Here is a 21,277-nt window from a genome sequence, read left to right on the forward strand (position 1 = left end):
GAGAGGCGGCCGAGGAGGGAGAGGCGGCCGAGGAGGGAGAGGCGGCCGAGCAGGGAGAGGCGGCCGAGGCGACCAGGAGGGAGAGGCGGCCGAGGCGACCAGGAGGGAGAGGCGGCCGAGGCGACCAGGAGGGAGAGGCGGCCGAGGCGACCAGGAGGGAGAGGCGGCCGAGGCGACCAGGAGGGAGAGGCGGCCGAGGCGACCAGGAGGGAGAGGCGGCCGAGGCGACCAGGAGGGAGAGGCGGCCGAGGCGACCAGGAGGGAGAGGCGGCCGAGGCGACCAGGAGGGAGAGGCGGCGAGGGGCAAAAGCGCATTATCAGACTCTGAACCGGGTCAAATCCTGTATGATTTCATGGGTGTCAGAGATCACATCTGAGTAGCTTTGTGTTTAAGGAGTTACTTCTGAATTGTGAACTCTGAGCCTTGTGTTCACTATGATTTCTATCGGGAGAAAATCAGCTCAAAATGCTTATAGAAGCTCATGTTACAAGACTTTGCCCATGCTTTTATTTGCTTCCGTTTGAGGAAAAATAAATTATGCCTTTATTAAGGTAAAAAAAAAAAAAAGAAGAAAAAATAAAAAAAAATAAAAAGCAAAATCTCAGCAAATCTCTTTACTACACAAAACATGGAGAGTTCTCAGAATGGAGAGTACATTAATAGTTTGGTATAAGGAAGAGCCGAGACCTGATGCTGTCTATTTTCCCCTATTGACAAGTACAAACAAAGAGGCTTCAGAGCGCCAGCGTCCCTCACAACACAGCTGGCTTCACATGGGGAGGAAACAGGAGTTCTATTTTAGTCCCTTGACGTCGGCACAAACACGAAGCATTGCCTGTCAAACAAGAAATCGTCCTTCCCGTTCTCCAGGCCGTGGAATACATGAATGGAGCAGCACAGCCACCAAACAGAAAACACACCAGCTACTGTACCCGACTTTCCGCAGGCCCCACAAACACACACTGTATGTCAGACAGGAAACATTTTTGTGTGTCTACAATGTGTCCAGCCGCTAATGGATTTCAGGTCCCTCTCACACGATCTGGATTGAATATCACAGAGACCATGGCTTTCCCCAGAGACCACAAAAATTAGGGACCATAACAGGCTTAAACTATATTCTTAGTATTAATCGCAAACACCCCCCCCCCCCCCCCCCCGGTACCTGCCCTGTTAATCTTTTACTAGGAGCCCTAACCCTGCTCCAAGTCAAGTGACCTTGTTTGGGCCTTGCAATTGGAAGGTGTTCTATTAGAAAGCCGCTACCCATCAGAAAACGCAACCTTACTGACGTTCCGCCGCGACCATCTTGGTACACCCGTACTCATCCACAGTAAGCCTACAGTCTTTGGTCGCCAAGCGGACATCTTTTTACACCCACTGGAATCTTGCATTTCACACATTTTTACCAGAAACCTGAAATTATATAGTGAAATACAGTATTTAGAAGTCAAACTGTTTTGATGTTGAATTTTAAAAGCAGTGGTGTTCTGTCAGATTAGCAGGCTTGCCGCTGCTTTTAAAAGTCAACATCATAACAGTCACACGGACTTCCAAATACTGAATATTGTATATATACAGTATACTGCATATAATACTGTAATACTGCATGACTATATAAGATCAATTTACTGATAAAACCAAGTGTGACATGCAAGACTTCAGTGGGTGTAAAAAGATGTCCACCTGCCGCCTTCTGACCGTAGGCTTACTGTGAACGAGTGCGGGTGCATCAAGATGGCCGTGCCAGAACATCATATATTCTCAGAGGAGGCGCCGGATATAGCATAGATATCTGTGGATCCTGCGGCTATCAATGCCCGGAAGTGGGAGAAAATACCTGGATTATACAGGTATCTGTTCCCCCTGAAAGCTGCCAAAATGTGACACTGGATGGGGGAGGATTCGAAAAAGTGAAAGTTCCATTTTTGGGTGGAACGCTGCTTTAAAGTCCATAGTGCCCATTAGATCTATTCAGGATGTGGTGCTTGCTATACTGACCCTTCTAGTTACTATATATTTGAAACCTAGACAATGACTGAGATGCCATAGCAGCCATAGTGTTAACCATCAGCCATTTTCTGAGAGCATCTTAAAGTGGAAATTAAGTTTTTTTTTTTGTTTTTTTTTTAACTTGTACCTACAGGTAAGCTTATAATGAGGCTTACCTGTAGGTACATTGAATGTCTCCTAAACTTGCACGGTTTAAGACATATTCACACTGCATGCAGCTGGTGACATCACCAGCACGATGGCATACCTGTAAATATCCCCCTTTAGAGCTCTGTACTGCAGCTATGACTCCTGCGCGCATGCATGGGGGCGTAAATCGCTGTGCAAACTGTTGGCGCTATATAAAACCTGTATTATAATAAATAATAATGGGAGTGATGTCATCACGGCCCGGCCAGTCAGACGGCCAGAGCATGCAAACCCAGAAGAAAGACCGGGTAAAGATGGAAGCCCTGTCAGCGGTGACAGTGCGCAGTAGGAGGGCTTCGTTCTAAGGTAAGACCTCCCAACCCCTGGGGACTCACATGTGCCGGCATGCTATGACAGTCAAGTGCCTGCTGGTCCTTTTAGTTTTATTACCTGCAGTTATCGTGCCTGGATGCACACAATCACTGTGTGACATAAGCGAAAGATTGAAGTCCAACCCCCCCCCCCCCATTTAAAATATGAAAGCAGTTCTAACCCAACCACACCACGCATAAACTAAAATGGAGGTACACTTTAATCCCAATTGGTTACCGCATGTCTACATTCTGCATATGCCCAATTGCAAAGGTCCAACAGTCATTACTGGTTATCCAGATAATGTTAGCCAGTGTAAATATTCTCAAAAAAAAATGCCAGCACTTCCTTAACAGAGGTTACTGAACAAATAGCAGCAACTTCATTGAAAATCCCTTCAAATTAAAATGTATCTGAAACATTTTTCCATACTGATAAGCACCTGGGAGACAGACAAATCTGACTTTTTCAAATTACGCTACTTTAAATAGATTTTTATGCAATCACCAAATATGCTAGCGGTATATGGCTTGCATATATACATGAAGGCAGGCTAGTCTCAGAAGCTTGCTGGGTAATGTCATAAGGGGGATCTAAACACAAGAGCAAAAGTGTAAAGTCCTACAAGCTTACCAGTCAGATACGTATGGTGGCTGCATTTGTTTCCTTTTTTCTCAGGAATTTGGCAAGCACAGAGGTAAACCATTTCTTGTAATTTGTGACCAGGTTTGCACACATCTCAGGATTTCGGTCCACTATTCTTTACAGATCTTCTCCAAATCCTTAAGGTTTCTTGGCTGTCTCTTGGCAACTTGACCTTTTAGCTCCCTCCATGAATTTTCTATAGGATTAAAGCGGCGTTCCACCCAAAAATGGAACTTCCACTTTAAGTGTGCCCCCCTGACATGGGGGTGGAGCGGATACCCTCTTTTTAAAAGGGATATAGCTCCCACTTCCTCCCAGGGCAACGCGGTGCATGAAGGAAGTTCACCCCTTCCTCTCGACAATATGGGACACATCACAGGTCCCAGATGATTGCCCGGCCAGTCAAACTGCGCAGTACGTCTCGTGAAGCCACAGCCGGGCGCCCACAGTGACAAAGGTGGCGCCGCAGAGAGGAGCAAGAGAGGGGATGCTGACTTTTTTATGGGTGGAAATCCGCTTTAAGGTCTGGCTAGGCCACTCCATGTCCTTAATGTGCCTCTTTTTTGAGCCACTCCTTTCTTGCCTTTGCCGTATGTTTTGGGTCATTGTCATGCTGGAAAACCCATCTTCAGTGTTCTGGCCAAGGGAAGAAGGTTCTCATCCAAAATGTTACAATACACGGCTCTATCCATTGGTCCCCCAATGCGGCAAAGTCGCCCTGTACCTTTAGCAGAGAAACATGTTTGCACCTCCGTGCTTGACTGTAGGCATGGTGTTCTTAGGGTCATAGTCTTCATTTTTCTTCCTCCAAGCATGGTGAGTCGAGTTAATCTCAAAGAGCACAGTTTTGGCCATCTGACCACAGCAATTTCTCCCAGCCCTTCTCAGAAACATTTAGATGTTCATTGGCATGACTGTACATGTGCCTTCTTGAGAAGGAACAAAAATGCTGACTACGACCCCAAGAACGCCATCAATAATTTATAGCATTTCTATCGTGTTCTCTGGATTTTTGGTTGATAAAGATTATAGAGCCTTTATTTCTATGTAAGTGGGCAAACTTACAAAATTTGCAAATAATTGGATACATTAACTTTTTCGTCAAATGCCCCTTTACACTGGCAGCCAGCGGGAAAGAATGCCCCCTTACACTGGCAGCCAGCGGGAAAGAATGACATTTCAGTCATGTCTTTGGCGCTGCCAGGTGTTGCTGAAACTATACAAGCCCATTCTTATGGGAGGTCACTTTCACTTGGCCACACTAGCAAAGCCTCTGAGAAATAGAAGGCAACAGATGATTCAACAAATTGATGCCAAACCAACACTTCTAGAGACCTTGTCACAAGTATTAAAACAGAACTCCAGACAAAAAAACAAAAATAATTAGAAAAGAAAAATGGAAAAAAAAAAATCCATTCTGTTGCAATAGTCACTTTCAATCCAGAAATCTACCCACAGTCGTTAATTTTTCGCCACTAGATGCTCTCAGTCTGAAGGCCAGCATCAGTCAACCCACTTCCTCTGAGCCCCATGTCTTCCTGAACCCGCCCCCCCCCCCCAGCCTGTGACTGGACAGTGAGAGGAGAAGCAGCACAGGAAAGGGCTACATTTCGGTCACACTACTCCCTCCATCCCTCATAATGCTCTTGCAGCTTCCTCACACAGGTCAAGTCCAGGTACTTACCCTGCTTACATGTATAATACATTTTATGATGCATTAATGATCACAGAGCTGCATTATTTTAGGACTATTATGTGTGCCTAAAGCTCAGCTTTACTTTCCTAGCAAGCATGCGGGTCCATTCTCTAGCTCCGGGCGGTGCACTTGTCTCACCTTCTGTAGCGACCAGTGGAAGGAACCATCACAAGGGAACAAAGAAAGAACTCACCACTCTGCAGACAGGCTGGTGTAAGAGTGATCTCTATTAAAGGGGGCTGCTAATACAGCCTTTTTTTGCACTACTAACAGGGCCATGGTTTAGTCTTGCACAACTTCTTGAGTCTAATGGTAATCTTTTCCCAAATCTGCCTCAACCGTTCCAAAAATATATGTCATATTGGGTACTCCATGGCGGAGACCCAACGCATAATTGAGAAATCCAGCTACAAAAGAAACCTCTTTGCTGTGACCTTGCGTGAGAACGGGCACAAATTACACTCAGGAGACGGTGAGTCAGCTCATCAATTAACACTTGAAACTGAAAGATCAGTTGTGGACAAGGCCAATCATTTAGTCATTTATTTCAGGCATGAATATAGTGCCAACAATTTACGCAGCTCTTTTACACAAGTCCCTTTTCTTAATGGGCTTACAATAGAAGTTCTCTAGCTTATATCCATGCGTATACACACATACTGGAAACAATTTTAACCACTTGCCGCTCAGCCACAGTAGAATTACTGTGACCAAGCGGCAGCTGCAGGCTCAGCAACCCAAATAAATGTTGCAAGATCGCTTCTGGGTATGGGCCGCTCAGGCGCCGCTGACCTGCACTGTGGCTGGAATTTTGTCAGCAGGCCCCCGGTCAATGATTTATGGCTGAGACCCGCTGATCAATGGTGTCCAAATCACAGCATAGCACAGTAGTGTGTGTGTGTGTGTGTGTGTGTGTGTGTGTGTGTGTGTGTGTGTGTGTGCACAGGATTCAGAGCAGCGATCTGGATGTTTTTTCTCCCTGCAAAGCGGGGAGAAGAAACTGTCAGATCAATTAATAAAAGCAGCAAATGTTACACTCATTACATATTGTTGGGCACACAGGTAAGCCCTTGATTGCCCCTAGATCTTAACCCCTTTCCCAGCCAGTGTCATTAGCAGTGACAGTGTACAGTATTAGCACTGATCACTGTATTAGTGTCAAATTTAGGTCAGTGTCAGCTAGCATACCTACCAGCCAGCGTCATTAGCACAGTGACAGTGTACAGTATTAGCGATCATTGTATTAGTGTCACCTAGTGTACCTACCAGCCAGTGTCAGATTGCCAGCCACTCTATAGGTCACTGATCACTGCCATTACCAGTATAGCATCATAGCTGTGTAAGTACACAACCATTGTTTTTAGTTTGTATACACTGTAACTTTCACACAAACCAACATACACACAGGAAGGTTTACAAACAGGTTATACTTACCTCCACTGTGCAGCTCGTTTTGCACAGAGTTGCCCCAATCCTCCTCTTCTGGGGTCCCTCAGGAGCTCTTGTGGCTCCTTGCATTAGATGACCCTCTAGGAGAAGAGCTCTCCCAGGGTACTTTGTGGGCACACTCCTGGGTCCAGCATTTGCGTCCATAGACAGGAATGCCGGACTCGGCCCTGGATCATTGAATTTGATTGACAGCAGCAGAAGCCAATGGCTACGCTGCTATCAATCTATCCAATCAAGAGCCGGGACCCCATGCAGAGAGGGAGCACGCGTCTCCGCCAAGGGAATTATGGGGCTCAGGTAAGGAAAAAGGGGGGGGGGGAATCACTGGGAGGCCGGTCAGTGACAGAAGTTTTTTACCTTAATACATAGGATGCAATAAAGTGGTTGTAAACCCTTACAACACACTTTGACCTACAGGTAAGCCTAGATTAAGGCTTACCTATAGGTCCAAGAAATATCTCCTAAACCTACACGGTTTAGGAGATATTTGCCGAAAGACAGGCACCGCTGTCTATAGCGCATGCACCGTAGACAGCGGCGTGCAGGCGCACTGTCAACGGCGATATGCCGCGCGTGGCGGCTCCCGTGCGCAAGCGCGGGAGTGACGTCATCGCGGCTTCACCGAATGACAGCGGCGGAGCAGCGAGACCCCGAGAAGATGGATGTGCCGGACTACATGGGACAGCGGTGACATCGCTGGCTCCTGTGTCAGGTAAGTGATGCATAGTAGTCCATTATGCTTTACCTTTGCAGGGAATGAAAGAGGAAGTAAAACTCATCAGGGTTTACTTCCTCTTTAAGGTGAAAAAAACGAGGGTTTACAACTCCTTTAATGAAGAAACTTGATTTATTTTTTTTATTGAATGTTTTGTAACAAAGTAGTAAAAAAATATATAAAAGAAATTTACAAACTTTTGGGCTTTTTGGTTTATAATTAAAAACCCAGTGGTGATCAAAAACCGTTTAAAAAAAAAAAAAAAAAAAGCTGCATTTGTATGAAAAAAGGAAAAGGATGCAATTTTTCATTTGGGTACAGCATTGCATGACTGCACCAGCAAAGTAGCACAGTGCTGAAAAGGAAAAAATGTCCTGGTTATGAAGAGGAAGGGGACTTTGGGGGGGGGGGTCAAGTGGTTAAGATAGGAATCTCATTTGTCCGTCATTTACACATTTGTAAATATAGTTTAGCAGTTTTTACACAAGGCGGATTCTACGCTTTGTTTATTGATTCTTCAAAAGTACTGCTTGCAAAATTGTGGACAATTTTTTTTTCCCCAAGCCCAGAGATCGTATGCGTCTGCGGGGAAGGAACAATACAAGTCTGGATTAGCCAAGATAAAGCAAAAAGGAAATAGAGCAGACTGAGAGGAGCTAGGAGTGTAGGGGCTGCTGGGACAGCGGGGTCATTAAGAGGAAATCCTGGGACATGCCTTTATCCCAAATCGCTGGAAACAAAAAGGCAAGGACGATCATGTACAGGCATGGAGGGTGAAGGCTCTTCTACTGACAAACATTAAAACTTCACTCAAAAACCAAGAGCTAAACCCATTCTTCCCATTAAAGAGTCAACTCTAGCATTCTATAAAGATGAAAGTAAAGGCAGCATATCAAGAACCTTTTTTAATCCCTTTGGTCCTCAGAAAATAGGCGAGCTGCTTCCAATGGACCATCCTGAGCCCAGCTGCGTACATTCGAGAATCAGTGCAGCCTGAAGAGTCACACAAGGACAAGGTCGGAGGAGCTTCTGGAATATGGGATATGTTAAAGAGAACCTACTACAGGTTTTTAGAATGGTCTTGGTGTTAAAGGGGTTGTAAACCCTCATGGTTTTTCACCTTAATGCATTAAGGTGAAGAACCTTCTGTGATGCTGCAGCCCCTGTTTTACTTACCTGACTCTGATCTTTATCCAGCCAGGAATGAGCTCACCAGCACTAGCTATTGTCTTGTGTCCTGATTGGAAAGATTTATAGCAGCGCAACCATTAGCTCCCACTGCTGTCAATCAAATCCAATGACGCCGAGGACGAGTCCTGCAGTCTGTGTGAATGGGCACAGATGTGGGATTCTGGAGCGCGCATAGGATGCATTAAGGTGAAAAAACACGAGGGCTTACAAGCCCTTTAAAAAGGTATTTGCAATTTTACGTTGAGGAACATTAATCTGCAATTGCTGGACAATTTTTAGAAGAAGGTTTTCGCAGATTGGTGAACCCTTTTTGCCCATCCTTACTTCTGAGGCGCTCTTTTTGTATCCAAATCATGTTACTACTGACCTGGCCAATTAATCTAATTAGTGGCAAAATGTTCTTTCAGTTCTTCCTCGTTAGTAGTACTACTTACTTTGCCAGCTTTTTGTTGCCCCGTCCCAACTTTGAGATGCGTTGCTGCCAACATTTTCAAAATTACCTTATTTTTTTCTTAAAATGGTACATTTTCTCAGGTCAAACATTTGATATGTTTCCTATTGTAACTAAAATATGGGTTTATGATTCTAGCAAATCATTGCATTCTGTTTTTATGTATGTTTTACACAGCGCCCCAACTTTTAATTTGGAATAGAGGTTGTACATTCAGTGTGAGATCCAAGGCACTACTGCCTCCGATTGCTAGTCTCAGGAGATTGGGATTAAGATTTGGTGATGCCACTACTTTGCTACTCACTGTTCTCCTTGCTGAAGGCTCCAAAAATGGGGAAGCAAAACCCTGTCTCTACCAAGATGTCCACTTCCACAAAAAGACAGTTGCAGAACAAGTCATGGCAAGTCAGTAAATGGGAAAAAGATCAAAGATCAAAAGATCAGCTGCAGGGACAGGCAAAACGGACTAACGGATTTGTTTCATCAAGATATCTTGGAGGTCTTTAAAGGCATTTTTAATTTCCAGGGAAAGAAGTGGAAAGTCCCTTCAATTCTAGTGACGTCTGACGGCGGCGATGGCATCCTAATTCTCATAATTAAAAATGCAACAATTAGTCACAATTGTCAGCATTTTTTGGACTCTTTCAGCTAATGGGAAAGCTATGACATTTATCTGAAACAGGAAATAACTTTTGTTTTAAAGAAAACAAAAAATCCCTTTAGTCTTTGTTATGGCCGTTGTGTTAAACCCGCTTCTCACCCAGCCCTGGCGTACCTTTCATAAGGTCGGTATGCTAAGGGGTAGGAAGGAGCAATCATGTGACCATTGTAAAACGTTGTCACGGGGGTCACATGATCGGGAGTCAGTCCCAGCGGCTACCCATCTGTGGTGGGGGACAGATAGCTGTTTTTGACAGCTTGGTGCATGTTGGGAGGACGCAGCGTGCACAGAAGCATTGGTTGCCCAGTGATGCATATGTGCAGTTAAAGCCCACCCCTTTGCCATCACAAATGTTAAGCGGGAAGCAAAAAAAAATAGTGTTTAGAGTACAGTGTCCTTGCAAGTAAATATCATTGCTCCCTAAAAATGTACCCAAACTGCCCCCCACATCCTCCCCCCATGCAGTAGTCTTTAAGCAATCTACAGCCTTTTCAGTAACACTGGACTGTGACTATTACTTGTAAGAGGTCTTCATTTCACAAACGTGCAATGAATAAACAAGGATTCCATTTACAGTTTTTTGAGCAGACCATGCTGGGCTTTCTAGTAAGCCCAACACTAGCTCTGCACTGGCTGCTCTTTTTTAATAGAAAGGCCATAAAACTGCTTACAATCAGTCAAGGGGAGAAGGAGGAAATATCCAACATACAGCTTAGTAAGCCTAATGCCGCGTACACACGACCGGACTTTCCGGCAGACTAGGTCCGACGGTCTTCCCGATGGACTTTCCGCGGAGTTCCGATGGACTTTCTGAACGGACGGACGGACTTGGCGACACACGAACGGACTAAGTCCGTTTAAAAGTCCGTTCGTTTTGAACGCGATGAGGTACAATGGGACTAAAAAAGGAAGTTCAATAGCCAGTAGCTTCCCTTGCGTCGTATTTGGTCCGTCGGACCAGCATACAGACGAACGGTTATCCCGATAGGAATTGAGCCCATCGGACAGATTTGAATCATGTTCTATTTCTAGGTCCTTCTGATTTTTTTTAGACGATCGGATTAGCCCACGCACGATCGGATTGTCTGACGGACTGATTAGATGTTGCGGCTGCCAGAGTCCTCTTCTGTCTGGCTTTTTTGCTTCTTTTCATCTGGGGATCCTGCCAGAAACGCACTTGCTTTCCTAATGTTAAGAGGCCCTCTTGAAAAAGTTGTCTAGGCAAATGTTGCTCCCTTGAGCCCTGATACATGCATTGCTGGAACTGCCTAATTTTAAGTTTTTTTTTTCCTGCGATTTTAAATACATTTTATTAGAAGTTACTACAATTTATTAGTGTCGCTCTTCTCTGAGTATTCATCAGTCTGACCCTGTAAGAGGACGAAGCAGGAAACGGAACATCACCAAATCGATGTTAGAGGGAGTCCACCTAACAAAAAAATATTAAAAGTCAGTAGCTATAAATACTGTAGCTGCTGACTTCTAATAAATGGACACTCACCTGTCCCAAGGTCCAGCGATGTCGGCAGCCGAAGCCGACCAACCGCTCGGCTCTCGGCTAGTGCCGCTGCCATTCTCATTGAGAGAATCAGGAAGTGAATCTTTGCGGCTTCACTTTCCGGTTCCCTAGTGCGCATGCGCGAGTCACACTGCGCGTCGCAAGTGGTCCCTGCTATTTCCTGGGACCTTTGTGTTTTCCAGGAGACAGCGGGGGGCTGCGGGAAGGGGCGAGACTATTGCCGGAAGTGGGTGCAGATACCTGTATTATACAGGTATCTGCACCTCCCTCCCCCCTGAAAGGTGCCAATTGTGTCACCGGAAAGGGGAAGAATCAAATGAGCGGAAGTTCCACTTTTCGGTGGAACGCCACTTTAAATGTTTTCTGTAAAGCGGTTCTAATGGCAGGCGTTTTTTTTTATCTTCATGCATTCTATGCATATAGATAAAAAAAAAAAAAAAAAAAAAAAAAAAACCTTCTGTGTGCAGCAGCCCCCCCAATACTTACCTGAGCGCCATCTCAATCCAGCGATTTTGCACGAGAGCCTCCGCTGTCTGGGACTCTCCATCTTCATTGGCGGAGACAGCAGCCGGTACCATTAGCTCCCACTGCTGTCAAAGTCAATGAGCCAATGAGGGGAGAGAGAGGGCGGGGCTAAGCTGTGGCTCTGTGTCTGAATATAGACACAAAGCAGCGGGCGCCCCCACAGCAATCAGCAGGAGAATCGGGGCTGCTCTGTGCAAAACCACTACACAGAGCAGGCAAATAAACGTTTTTTTTTTTTTTTTTTTTTTTTTTTTTAGAACAAGAAACTTTAATATCACTTTACCACTTGCTTACTGGGCACTTATACACCGTTCTGCCCAGGACAATTTTTAGCGCAGTCACACTTCGAATGACAATTGCATGGTCATGCTACACTAACCATATAAAATTGTTTTTTTCAAGACAGATAGAGCTTTTTTTTGGTGGTGTTTAATCACCACTGGGGTTTTTATTTTTGCTAAACAAATGAAAAAAAAAAAAAAAAAAAAAAAAAGACAGAAAATTTGGAAAAAATAAAATAATTTTATTTATTTTCTATTTAAAAATGTTTGCAAATAAGTTTAATTTTTTCTCCTTCACCAATGTGCGCTGAGACTGCACTGGTGAGGTGGCTTGATGGGCATCGATGATCAGTGCCCCGATTATCTGTGTACATGTCCCGTCAGGATTTCCGGTTACCGGCTCTCCTCACGCCGTGACAGAGTGTTAGGAAAATACTGCAAAGTCTGTTTACCATGTGATCAGCTGTGTCCAATCACTGCTGATCACATTGTAAAGGGCTGCTGTGATTAGTCCTTTACTACGCTCTGTAACCCACAGTGTACAAAGGATCATTAGATGCAAGGGCGTGGTTCCAAGAGGGCGTCCATAGACGTCTCCTCTCCGAACAGAACTGCGCTGTAGCAGTCTCGGCTATTGCACAGTAAAGAAGTAGTTAAATAACAAACATGTTACTTGCCTACTCTGTGTAATGGTTTGGCACAGAGTAGCCTCGATCCTCCTCTTCTCGGGTCCCCAGCTGGTGCTACTGGCCCCTCCCTAATGTCAAGTGACCCTGTAGCAAGCAGCTTGCTATGGAGACCCCAACACTACTTTGCATGTCCATTCACAAATGAAGCATGGCCCGACCCCGTCCTTGCTTTCTCCTCATTGGCTCACTGGCTGTGATTAACAGGAGCCAATGGCTCCTGCTGCGGTCTCAGCCGAGGAGGCAATGACCAGGGTGAGTTCCTGCTTTTATGCACAAGAATGCATGAAGGTAAAAACCTTGACCCTTTAAGAGCTATGGGTGGAAGGGACGTTACCCAGACAGGGGACAGACACGATCGCCTCTGCTGCTGCCGACTGCTTCGGTAAGTGGCGGAGAGCACCGGGTCCCTCTCCCACGGCCAATAAAAGTGATCTTGCGGCGAATTTGCCGCAGAGGCCACTTTTATCTTGTAGCGGATTGCCCGCTGAAGAAGAGGATACCGGGGGTTAGGGCAGCTAGCTGCTGCCATAACAACGATATCCTCCTTCAAAGTCATCACGTAAAAATGACAGTAGGCGGGCCCAGAAGTGGTTTAAAAAAAAAAAAAAAAAAGCTAGGCACTGGAATAAAGTGCGTGCAAAGGGAAACCCTAGTGGTGGCTGGTTTAGAAGTGGAGGGTTTTTTATGGTTTGCAAAATAGTCTTGTAGTGGAATGGAGCAACGGGGCTTCTTTTTTTCACTTGCACGGGGAAATGAGGCCTCGACTCTCACTGGATGCAACGGGCAAAGCTATCTGCTTTCTCTGCATTGTCGGCCCCTCTGCCTCCAGGAACGACGGCTATTCGCAGGAGTTCATCAGCTAATAAAAGAACCCCAAAGAGATTCCCGGTGTTTCCTGCAGGAAAAGCTCATTTTCGTTCACACTTTTCCATGGAAACAGCTGTGTGTTACATCCTGGACTCCAAACATGGAAACAGGAAGTGATGTTTTCCTGAAGTCCAGGTGATGGCTGCTGCATTAACCCCTTTGAGGGAGGAAGAAGCAACATAACGCAGAACAAATTAAAGCAGAACTTGACTCAGCCAGAAATGCTATGGGGGGGAATAAAGTGATTTCTCAGCAAAATAAAGCATAGAGACATGGATGGATTTTTTAAACAACATGTTATACTTACCTGCTCTGTGCAGTTGGATTTGCACACAGACGGATCCTCCTCTTCTCGGGTCCCTCTTCAGCTCTCCTGGCCCCCTCCCTGCTGTTGAGTGGCCCCACAGCAAGCAGCTTGCTATGGGGCACCCGAGCCAAGCTGCAGCTCAGTGTGCTCATTCAGACAAGGAGCTGCCGTTCGGCTGCGTCCCCCCTCTCTCTCTCCCGATTGGCTGACTTTAATTGGCAGCCACGTGAGCCAATTGTGTCTCAGCCAATAAGGAGGAGAGTTCTGGACAACTTGAGGGACTCATGGACATCACTGGACAGAGATGGGGTACGGGTAAGTATTAAGGGGTGCTGGGGAGGCTGCTACACACAGAAGGCTTTTTATCCTAATGCATAGAATGTACCAAGACAAAAAAAAAAGCAAAAAAAAAAAAAAACGTCTGCCTTTACAACTCCTTTAAATAGTGTTTATGGTTTGTTGTGCTCAGATGCCGTTGTAGTTCCACTTTAAATCTTTCTGAAGGAGCTGAATTAGGGATTACGAGAACTTACCCTCCCCTTTGTTCTGTTGCAATGTCATCACAGCAGTTTGAGAAATGATAGCTACCATCAAAGTGGCCCTTCGGTTACAGTAAATATATTAAAAGAACTTAATACTGAAGGAACTGAGAAGACAACTCTAAAGTCGGGTATACACTAAGACCCCTTTCCCACCGGGGTGCTTGGCAGGCGCTACAGCGCTAAAAATAGCGCCTGCAAAGGGCCCTGGGGCTTTCACACTGGAGCGGTGCACTGGCAGGACGGTAAAAAAAAAAAAAAAAAAAGTCCTGCTAGCAGCATCATTGGAGCGGTGAAGGAGTGGTGTGTATACCGCTCCTGCCCATTGAAATCAATGGGGGAGCGCAGCTATACTGTTTTTTTACGCTTTTTTTTTTTTTAAGCCAAACGCCCCTGCCAAAAACTGCTGTTAACAGTCTATGTGTGCATGGACATATAGGATAACAAGATTGGGAGTTTTTTTTTTTTTTTTTGGAACAATCAAAGTCTGAAGCCAAAAACAGCTGCTTTAAAAGCGCCCAAAAATGTCCAGTGTGCATGAGGCCTTAGAAGCAGTTAGGCCCTTCACACTTGTGCGACTTTTCCTGTGACTTTGGACAGAGTCGCATTACAAGTGGTACCCCATGATTCCTAACAATAAGGCTTCATGTACACGAGACTTTTTTTTAAAACCTCTCCTGAACGATGGAACTGGACAGCTAGTAACCGTTTAAAAACGTCCATTGTGCCGCATTTACATGCCGCGCTTGGAAGCATTTTTTTGCATTGCAAATGGTCAGAAATGTATCTCCATTAAAAAGCCTATAAAACGAAACGTGGTAAACGCAAGTTACCACCTTTACAAGCTGTTACAGGCATTCAGTGTTTCAAATGCCTCTGAACAGCCGTCCTGAATGCATTTTTTTCGCCTTGCAAAAAAATGCTTCTAAACTCAAACTGCCTGGAAACTACTATAAACGACCTTTGCTATACTATTTTAGTCATTTAAACTGTTTTTTTTTCCCCATTTTGAATTTCAGGTGGCCTCTATGTATTCTGGCTGTATTCAGCTGTTTTTCCGCTGAGCTTTTCTGTAGGTTTTTCTTTATTGTAAACCTTTTTTTTGTCTAATCACTGATTGACTAATACGTATTTATGTGACCCTCTTGCAAGGTAACATACTCTTGTTGTCATAAGTATTTTTGCTCTATGTGCATGTGTCATGACTTTCTGTTCTGGTTTTACTAGTGTTTTTTTTTTTCGTTTTTATTATAGGTTATTGTAATCTGTGCGTTTTTAATCTTTACATAGCGAGATCCCTCTCCTCTTTGCAACCATTGAACCCCATATGTGTCCTGAAGAAGTGTACAACGAAACGCGTAGACGCATTAAGGGTTCACATCATGTATCGATTTTTATTGTTTCTTTCATGTCTTTGGTTGTCATACTTTATATATTTTTTCAATAAAAATAAAGTCATTTTTTGTACTCTGTGTTTGATAAGCCTTTAAAATCCGCCCATAGGTTTTTTGAATTCCTTTTTTTTCTATATTTCCCGACTATAAACGACCCTGTGTACATGTACTTATAGATAACAGAGGAGAGTTCACGGGCAAAAAAAAACACCCAACTGCTCCTAAACGTCTGTTTATCAGCAGCAGTGTACATGAGGGCCTTACTAGTCAACTTTGATGCAAGTTGGGGGTCACACCGCATCTCAAAGCAGCGGCTCCTAACAGGCTTTAAAGCTCTTACAGGCAGAAAAAACCCCCAAGCGTTTTCTACCCTGGGGGGGGGGGGGGAATGTATCCTGTCCCTTTAAATAAAAAACAGCACAGTGCTTGTGCCAAGTCATTTGACCCCCTGTATCAGCTGAAATACCTGGCTGATCCAGCCAGTTTCTGCCACCCCCTTGTAAAAGGACCACAACTTATGGCTGCTGAGCACGGGCATATTGGTCAGTTTACAAGCCTCCGTCATCTGCTCTCTTCTCTGTCCTCTCCCCCTCCCTGTCTGTCGGCTCGTGACAGTGCCTGCCCCTGACCTCCTGTTTTCTGGCAATCCCGTGTTTAGATAAAGCAACATCTCCAGTGTCTGCTTTATTTATTAAAAAAAATAAAAACAAAATGCTCCTGGCACTCCTGGCCCCTTCCTCCTGCCAGGTGCCCCCACAGCAAGCAGCTCTCTCTGGGGCAACCCAAACAGGTGCGCTCCGAACCGCGGCTCTGTGTGTCCATGCACACAAACGGAGCGGCGGCTCAGCTCCGCCCTCTCAGTCTCCTGATTGACAGCAGTGGGAGCCAATGACCAATCAGGAGAGCAAGTCCCTGGAGGGACAAGGCTCCCGTGGACATCGCTGGATCGAGAGGGGGGGGGCTCGGGTAAGTATTGGGGGGGGAGCTGCTGCACACTTTTTTTACCAGAAAAAAGGTAAAAAACGAAAGCAACCTTGTGCCTTTACAACGACTTTAAATACCCACCAAGGGCAATGCTCTGAGGCTGTGCAGCAAGCCAACAACCACCACTATGCTCTATGAGAGAGCAGAGGTCTCTCTGCAGCAGTCTGGCACGCCCCTCCGGACAGTAAAAATTTTCTTTTTTCTTTAAAAGTTCAAAAGAGCAAGTGAACCCCAAGACCTGCAAAACATGGGGTCAGTAGATGTTACATGCAAGTGTCATTAACCTATTCGCATAGTTATTAAACTGATCTCCGTGACAGCCAGTCTTAGTGGTCATTACATAAAACTTTATTTACATTGGCAAATAAAAAGGTTGTATCTTTATCCAATCTCCGCCATTAAATGCTTGCTTCATTTTTGTTACCAAGAAACAAAAATAAGCCGTGGCACTTGCCATGTAATATTTATAGTTGTCACAAACAATAGAGTTCTTTATTCCTATTCTTGGTCACATGTCATACTATATATACCAATAACTAAAAATAACCCATATCAAAAGAAGAAGAAAAAAAACAAAAAAAAACAAAAAAAAAACACATGAATGTTTGGAACTATAAGAAAATTGGACCTGCGGTAAAATGGATATATATATATATATATATATATATATATATATATATATATATATATATATATATATATATATATATATATATATATCAAACAAATTAGATAGATATATACCTATAGCTCTCTATATATCTCATCTCCAAGACCTACAAATTTATATACATGGGGGACATGCCACTGAATTGAATAACATGTGAAGTGTATTAGTATAGTCACATGCATGGCCATTCATTGTGAATCTGCCCTATTTTCACATGCGTTGATATGCATTTCAGCCCACTCATGTTGAATTTCAGCTTCCACTTGGATATAGATTGTTATTATAATTCCGCATTGATCGCTTAGGTAAAAATGTCCCCTGCTTTTTTTTACCCCACATCCAGAATTCTGCGTATACACGGATGTGCCATAGGACTTTGGGTCCCAACTAACCCATGTGGTGCATTTCCACATGTATCAGTTGCCCAATACATCTGCAAATGTGGGCATTACAAAGTCCCAAAACTTTGCTGTCTTTGCGCATGCATGGGAAATCTGCTGCGGAGGCGCAGATGTGCTAAAAGGGCTCTGCCACAACCCAACAGCTGGGCAGAGCCTTTTGGCATTTTTTGTGCACATGCCAAAATGGTGGCACTGGAGGGGGCAGAGCAAACAAATGGAGGAGAACTTTTTAACAAACTGCAACATGCGACAACGCGTGCTACGCAGCTCATGGCATTGTGTTGTGAACATGCCAGTCCAGGTTACCAGACAAGAAGTGAAGGAAAATCTGCAATAACCAGGGCATAAACGTTACAGCAGGAATGTTAAACCATGGAAAACAGTGAACACAACAAAGTATACACACTTCATTCTAGAATAAAAAAAAACAGCAGCACTCAGTCAGGGAGAGGGAGGACTAGGAGCCAATCGGGTTAACTGCATGCAAAAGGTGCAGACAATGTGCTGATAAGAGGAGAGAGCAGAGTGAGCAGACAGTGGACCCCATCAGTCTCCTGCTGCTTTTTTACAGCACAGACAACCGGCTAGGGGTGGAGAGAGAGAGAGGACACCCCTGTATTCCTCATCTGTAAGTGGTGTTATTTGCCTGGCTGTGTGGCAGGATGAGGAGAAATACAAATACTTGCAGAACAACTCTTTTATATATTTCTTCTCTGCATTAGGCAGTTTGTCTGGGGTTCAGATTTCAAGATGCACGAATACTTTAAAGAAGCAATTTTGGAAACCAAAGCAGAAAATCAGCTGTGGCCAGGACAACAAATAATGCAAGTGAAAACCACAGCTAATAAGATATAAAAAACAAAAAAAACAAAAAAAAAAAACAGCAAACTCACCTCTATGTCCTGCAGACTGAATTCATTCTGATCTTTAAAGTTGGCGGCGCCAGCACTCAGCTCCATTAGCATTTTTGCGATCTCTGGTTTTATTGCTGCAGTGAGTCGACTTGCAGCCTCCATGACATGTTCCTGCACGTCTTTGAGTTGCATAGCTGCCTTCGAGTAGTGCGAGTTTTGGAAAACACTGCTGAAAAGGTCGGTGAGGAAAGTGCTGGCGCGGCAGAAGACATTGAGCGCGTCCAAATACTTCGAGATACCCTGCTGGATGTCCGCGATGGGGGTAGTGTGGGCACCAGGATGGGGGCAGCTGCCCGCGTTAGCCGAGGACACTAAAGGGGTAGTTGAGGCCAGGGGTGCGCTCAGAGTCCGGCTGAGCTCGGGCATTTGGTACTGCTGGTGTTGCTGCACCTTCTGCTTGGACCCGCCAAGCAAGAACCGCCTCTTGTAGTCCATCTTACTTTCTTGTGCGCTACAGCAATACATAGGTGACCTAGTAGCCAAAGGCGTCCCAAACCTAGGCAGGCGTCCTCCAGAATCAGCCTTTTTTTTTTTGCCTTTTTTTTTTCTTTTTTCTTTTTTTTTTTTTTTAAACGACGGGCTAGGTCAGATAGTACAGGAGGGCTGCATACATAGGTTTCGGAAAAGGCATCTCCAAAAGGCAAGCGTGGGTAATCTGTATCAGCAGAGGAAGGCAGCAATTATGCTGACTTGGGAGAATTTTAGGACTCCATGCAGCCCAGCTGCGGCTTACAACTTGTATTTTCCAAACCAGCTGAAGTCTCCGAAAAAAAAAAAAAAAAAACTGTGCGTGTCCCTTTGTCCTAAAACGGCTCCCTTTTTTTCTTTTGCTTCTCGTCACCGGTCAGGAATCCCACTGCTGCAAAAATCCTATATAGACATCCAAGGAGGGCGTGAAAAAAAAAAAGTATAAATCCTTTAAATGCAAAGAAAAAGCACAAAAAATACCAAAAAAAAAAATAAAGTTGCAATCAAACAAAAAAAGAAAGAAAAGAATGAACCACCATAAACACTGGTCAACAGTGCGTTTCAAGCGACCCACAGCCTCTCAATGAGAGAGAGAAAAAAAAAAAGGAAAAAATATATACCGTAATAACAGGTGTGTAAATGCTACAGTCCGGCAGATCCAGTCTGCTCCGAGTTTAAGTGCTTCTAATACTATGTTCTCGATAGTGTGAAATCACAGATTGCTACTGGGAAAGCTTCCCTTCCCCTCCTCTTCCTCCTCCTCTGGGTACGTTGAGGTAGTTGGTAACAGCGGAAACAAGTGCAGCTCCCAGATTGAGTTTGCTCTGGATGGCGTTGTGGAGAAAGAATGCGCACAATGTATTCGTAAGGCCTCTAGGTCATTTCCTGTGAAAGGAAAGAAAAAAAAAAAGGAGAGAGAGGGTTTCAGTACAGTTGTTTTTATTATTGTCAAAGTTCTCAGCCCTGAAAGATTTCTGGGAGGAGCGCAGAACATTGGGGGATGTACAAAGTAAAAAAATAAAGTGGTCATTGTCCTGGAGAGCTGTGTGGGCTGTTATTATATACCGACAAAAATCACTACAGCTGACAAGTAACATTCTTCTATTATTTACATCAGACAAGAACATAACATTCACTACAGGGATTACCTTCTTTGTAGTTCACCTTAAAGTGATTGTAAAGATAATAAATAAAATTTAATAAGTAAAAAATAAAAAGTGATTTCAAATGTATTATCTTTACAAAGTAAAAATAAATAAAAGTGATTGTAAAGGCTTGCGTTTTTTTTAAACGCCGACCAGGTTTTTTCTGGCACTTTGTTTACAAGTCAGTATTATTTGCTAGAATCTTACTTATAACCCCCAAACATTCTTTTTTTTTGTAGCGAGAGAGAGAGAGATCTAAACCTATAAAGGTATTAAACAGCGGCACGCAGGCGCACTGAGCGCAGCATCATCATCAATGACGAAGATGCCGCGCGGGAGTCACGTCATCGCCGATTGACAGCGGTGGAGCTGCGAGACCCCACCGAGAAGATGGATGCGCCGGGCTACAGGGGACAGCGGTGACTTCGCTGGCTCCTGTGTCAGGTAAGTGACACATAATGGACTACTATGCAATGCATAGTAGTCCATTATGCTTTGCAGGGAATGAAAGAGGAAGTAAACCCATCAGGGTTTACTTCCTCTTTAAAGTAGAACTATAGTGAAAACTTGACTCCTAGTCAACCCCCCCCCCAACATTATGGAGTAAGGGAGAGTGAGAACACCTGTCAGATTTTTTTTTTGCCCATCTGTGTCCCATTGGTGAGATTTACCTTTGCTTCCTGTCCCAAAGTCGAAACAGGAAGTGAAAGGCAATCCCTGCAAATTAAAGGAAGTCACTTGGGCCCCCCCAGGTCACCAGAATTGGTGTCCCCATTGGAAGATTTCCCCTAAAATTTGGGATTTTCTTTTAAATGTAACTTTCAGAGATAAATGAAAAAAAATAGAGAGGGGTAATCACCCCAATGGAGACACAAACTGCAATAAAAACATAGGTGTACTAATCCCTCTTCACTTTATCCAATACTAACAAAAGTTTTTCAGGCGGCCCTGATCGGACCCTCCAGTTTCCATGGAGCGACGGATGACAGCAGACAAATGTCCTCTGACACCCACTGCCATCCGATCTGGGAAAAATATAGACAGATGTGGGTCCCTTTCCCCATCTGTCCGGCAGATCAGATGGCATTGGATGCAAATGGACAGGTGATCGGTTTCCATCAGATTGCCCCATAGAGGAGAGCGGGACTGTGTCCGTGTCTGCTCTTCATTGCGGAGTCGGACATGGACCTGTCATCCACCTGCTCAGCGAGGATCAGCGGAGAGATCACCCACTGAGCAAGCAGATTCCAC

The 21,277-nt window shown here is 44.5% G+C and overlaps 1 protein-coding gene across 1 annotated transcript in view; it reads right to left on the bottom strand.

The window, feature by feature from the left end:
• GARRE1 (granule associated Rac and RHOG effector 1) overlaps nt 1-21,277 on the bottom strand; it is a gene marked incomplete in the record, with an annotated part of 106,274 nt that overhangs the window by 34,190 nt on the left and 50,807 nt on the right. Inside the window, 2 exon segments of the mRNA XM_077452825.1 lie at nt 18,393-19,283; nt 19,502-19,766. Of these exon segments, the coding sequence (XP_077308951.1) occupies nt 18,393-18,878 (486 nt within the window).

The sequence above is a fragment of the Lithobates pipiens genome, unplaced genomic scaffold (assembly GCF_037356315.1).
Source record: "Lithobates pipiens isolate NorthernLeopardFrog02 unplaced genomic scaffold, aLitPip1_a1.2 Scaffold_10, whole genome shotgun sequence".
NCBI classification, from domain to species: domain Eukaryota; kingdom Metazoa; phylum Chordata; class Amphibia; order Anura; family Ranidae; genus Lithobates; species Lithobates pipiens.